This window comes from Primulina tabacum, chromosome 10 (assembly GCF_025594145.1).
Source record: "Primulina tabacum isolate GXHZ01 chromosome 10, ASM2559414v2, whole genome shotgun sequence".
Lineage (NCBI taxonomy): Eukaryota > Viridiplantae > Streptophyta > Magnoliopsida > Lamiales > Gesneriaceae > Primulina > Primulina tabacum.
Window position 1 is genome coordinate 17247755 of NC_134559.1, and position 4686 is coordinate 17252440.

Sequence of the window (4686 nt, forward strand, 5' to 3'; positions counted from 1 at the left end):
ATTTTTCCACTTAATTACAAAAATGCCATCAATAGTATTTTCTTTTCGGGGTCTCATAAAATTTATAACATCTCAGGCCTTACATCTACACAGTTTTTTCCTTGAAAGAATCATTTACGTTTTTTCTATAATGAGTGTAGAGAATAGAGAACATGATAACGCGTGATCTGAGAATCATGACCCATATAAATATATAATTTCTATCATTATTTTCTGATATTTTTGTTTTAGCCCATCATAAAAACATAAATTACACTTATGTCTCTACATATTAAATGATAACAACTTATTATATATATTAAAGTCTAATAACCTGAAACATTAGTTGATCACTTTATTTTAATTTAAACTTAACTTAATAGATAAACCACTAACATATTTACATTTTTATCCAATTTTATTTATAATTATTCATTGTACACTTTGGTTGACGATGTGTCTTTAATCAACTCGTGAAAAATAAGGAAAAGAAAGTGTGTATATGAATATGTAGGTGTACGCATTCCAATCACAAAATCTTAAATAACTAGCCTACAATGAACCTGCGACGTGCATGCTCGTATTCAGATCAAACCGATCACACAACTTGAAAAACAGTTGCCTTTCCCTTTCAAGAAATTTGATTAGTTTATTGATTTCTCAAAAAGAAATTGTAAAAGTGGAAAAAAGACATATTTGTAACCAAAAAAGAAAAAAAAAAAAGCAATTGTATATATACCAATGGTTTGATAATTATTTAGGAATGGAATATTGTTACAATTGTTTTATATCGAATATTAAACTACTAAAAAGTGATTTATAAACCCATCAGGTGACACAACTTAATCGAAAAACATTTGAGGACGAAACATCTCTTGGGGTTTATAACCCAGCAAATCTGTAGCTAATAAACACAAACCCAAACCGAGTCACGATCCTTCGTGCCCACCGAAAAACATTCTGAAAGGGCTGTTGATCATAAACGTATGAATTAATATATTGTGTGTCCCAGAAATTAGTGTTGTGCAATAGTGTTTTCAACATGAGCGCACAACATGCAACGAAATTTAATTATTGACACACACGTTTAACTTAATTAAATAATGACTAGTTTTAAATTATGCACAAGTACGAATACTTGTGCAATGTTTCATGACAAAAATTCACTAGAAAAATATGTAAATTATTTACACAAAACAATACTAGTGGAAATAACAAAATCAAATTCCTTGACACTCCAAGGAAATAACATGCATCAAAATAAACCAAACAAAAAACTAGATGCATAAAACAAAAAGGGCGTATTGCTTAAAATCAAACGAAATCACTATTCACCCAACACTTCACACAGTGTTGTTTTTTTAGTGTTGTCAACACCAATCAGCAACACGGTAAGTATGTGAATCAATCACACAAACTTTCCACATGAAAATCTTCAACAAAGCCGAGCGTTGGGTAAGTTCAGAGAAAACTTCATCAACCGCGCAAAAATGCCTCTCCAAGTCGTCGTTTCCTCTCTCAATATTCCCAATATGTAGATCTTCATTTCTTGACCTAATTATCTTTTCATGAGAACAAGATTCTACAAACATGAAAACAAGAGTTTATTAATTCAAATATAAGATATTATATCTTAGAGATAAATATCTAAAACAAATCATACAGGATAAATGTCAAGATTAGATTAAGTCAAACAAATCTGGGAATGCAAAACACTTATATTTCAAATAAAATACAAAGATTAATTAGGAATAAAATATTCTTTTCACGTTCCATATTCGAATAATTTATCAAGTGTCAAGCATGCATCGTTTGGTAACGAACACGAGTTTTACACTGTTATTCGAACTTAAAGTTTCGGAAGGAAAGTGAGACATAGTTGATTAATGAAGTATGCTCAATAAGCTAGTGTGAACTACAGTGTGGACATTTCGAGCTAACATATGATTATCAAATCTACTTTAATTTGATATACAAAAGCAAGTATAATTTTAAACAAGAGAATTAATGCTATTCTCTTAGTAAGGACCAACAACGACTGCTGACAAAAGTGGGTGTAATCAAATATTTTCTAACTAAATATCATTATCATTATTGACTTTTTTTTTTACCATAAGTTAATTTATTCAAATCATGATCTTGGCCAGCAGTGATGTGGAAAATTCAACAGAAGTCACCTAAAAACCTTGGAATCTTTTCCTATATAAGGAGTAGCTAGCGAGCAACACGAGCAAACTAATAAGCTATCTATATATATCTTCAGTCAAGAAATTTTTTTAAGAAATGGAGTTGGAGCAAATAAAGAAACAAGAATCTGTGGCCGCGGATTCTGAAAAATGGGTGTGTGATTCTTCCTTTGATCATAAAGGACGTGTGCCTCTTCGTGCTTCCACCGGTGCATGGAAGGCATCCCTTTTCATTATAGGTAAAGACTAGTTCAAGAAATAATGTAATATATCAGTGAACAAATAAAATATGCTAGCTGCTGTGATTTAATACGTAAACAGTTTTTTATAATATATCCTTCTAGGAAAATTTGAACTTATAACAGATTTGAGTTTATGTTTATTTTTTTGTTGGCAGGCATTGAGTTTAGCGAGAGGTTGAGTTATTTCGGGCTCACAACGAGTTTAATCATATATCTTACGAAGGTGATGCATCAAGATCTGAGAACAGCTGCAAAGAGTGTTAATTACTGGTCTGGTGTTACCACTATGATGCCGCTATTGGGGGGGTTTGTAGCCGATGCTTACTTTGGTTGTTTCTCCACCGTTCTAGCTTCATCTGTGGTTTATGTCGTGGTAGGAAATCTTCTTGAAAAGTTTTTGTAGTATCAGTTTAAATAAGCTAACAGAATTTGTATGACCTCATGAAACATACAATGAATAATGTTGGTGTTTTCATGTGAAAACAGGGGTTGCTTGTCTTGACAATGTCCAGAGTAATCCCGGGATTGAAAGTGTGTGACTCGGGAACGTGCCAAGAACCTCGAAAAATCCACAAGATTTTCTTCTTCCTTGCGCTATACATGATCTCAGTAGGCACTGGAGGGCACAAGCCATCTCTTGAGAGCTTTGGAGCTGACCAGTTTGATGACGATCACCATGAAGAAAGGAAAAAGAAAATGTCCTTTTTCAATTGGTGGAATTTCGGCCTTTGTTCGGGACTGATACTTGGCGTAACCGTGATTGTGTACGTCCAAGACCATGTTAGCTGGGCTGCCGGAGATATCATTCTTACAGCTGTGATGGTCTTTAGTATAGTGATATTTTGCCTGGGCAGGTCATTTTATCGATTCCAAAAGCCCACGGGAAGTCCCTTAACGCAGCTGCTGCAGGTTCTCGTGGCAGCTATTTCGAAGCGAAATCTTGCACTTCCGTCAGAACCGGACGAACTATACGAGGTCCCCAAATCAGACAAGACTGATGGAAGGCTTCTTTTTCACACCAGGAATCTGAAGTGAGATTCTTGAGATAACTCCATGTAATAAGTTTCATGGATCATGAAGAGAATAAGACTGATAAATTTCTGTTTCTATGTACCAGGTTTCTTGACAAAGCTGCAATAATTGATGAAACACAAGATTTAGAAGCAAGAAAACCAAATCCATGGAGACTTGCTACTGTGACAAACGTCGAAGAATTGAAGCTTATAATCAACATGATCCCCATTTGGCTCACCACGTTACCATTTGGTATCTGTGTAGCACAGGCCTCCACATTCTTCATAAAACAAGGCTCAACTCTTAACCTTAAACTCACCGATAATTTCAAAATCCCTCCAGCTTCCATATACGCTCTGGCCGCCATTGGAATGATAATTTCTGTCGTAATCTACGACAAGATCCTCGTTCCTTTCTTGAGAAAAGTGACTGGAAATGAACGAGGCATCAATATTCTCCAAAGGATCGGTATTGGGATGGTTTTCTCTGTCACGACAATGGTAGTAGCAGCCTTGGTTGAGAGGAAGAGACTCGACATCGTGGAGAAAAATCCATTGAAGGGATCACTTTCAATGAGCGTATTTTGGCTTGCACCTCAATTTTTGATAATCGGTATAGGAGACGGGTTCGCTCTTGTTGGACTACAAGAGTACTTCTATGATCAAGTTCCCGATTCTATGAGAAGCTTAGGAATAGGTTTATACCTTAGTGTAATTGGTGCTGCAAACTTTCTTAGCAGCCTTTTGATCACATTAGTTGATCGCGCAACGGATAAGGGAGGCAAAAGTTGGTTCGGCAAGGATTTGAATACCAGCCGGCTTGACTATTTTTACTGGTTATTGGCTGGTATTACAGCAGGAAATCTCGTCATCTTCACGTTTGTTGCGATGCGTTATTCATACAAGAATGTGAGGACATCAGCAGTGGCTGTTGTTGATTGCTACGAAGGAGATGATATAAAATCTGTATCTTAATTTTCAAGCCTGTATGTTTATTATGTTTATAAGTCCTATGTAGTATGTGTTAGAGTAGATGCACTGCAAGCCAACTGTTGGCTAGAGATTTTATTGACTCAGTTATAAAGAACAATCTTTATTTTAATATAATTCATTATTTCATGGTTTGTTATTTCTTTATCTGTATACCCATGTTATCAAACATATATAAAGACCTTGATTATACTTTAATACAAATGAATCGTAATTCGATGTTGAAACTCGTTTGTAAACACTGTATAATCTAAATTCGTTCCTAGTCGATTCAGC

General features: G+C 35.0%; 1 protein-coding gene across 1 annotated transcript; it reads left to right on the forward strand.

Annotated features, from left to right (window-relative positions):
• Window positions 1-2186: 2186 nt before the first annotated feature.
• On the forward strand, window positions 2187-4449 carry LOC142505923 (protein NRT1/ PTR FAMILY 5.6-like). The gene is made up of 4 exons (XM_075619067.1): window positions 2187-2404; window positions 2563-2780; window positions 2894-3438; window positions 3525-4449. The coding sequence occupies exons 1-4, from the start codon at window positions 2263-2265 to the stop codon at window positions 4393-4395; spliced, it is 1776 nt and encodes a 591-aa protein (XP_075475182.1). The 5' UTR covers window positions 2187-2262; the 3' UTR covers window positions 4396-4449.
• The last annotated feature ends 237 nt before the right edge of the window (window positions 4450-4686 follow it).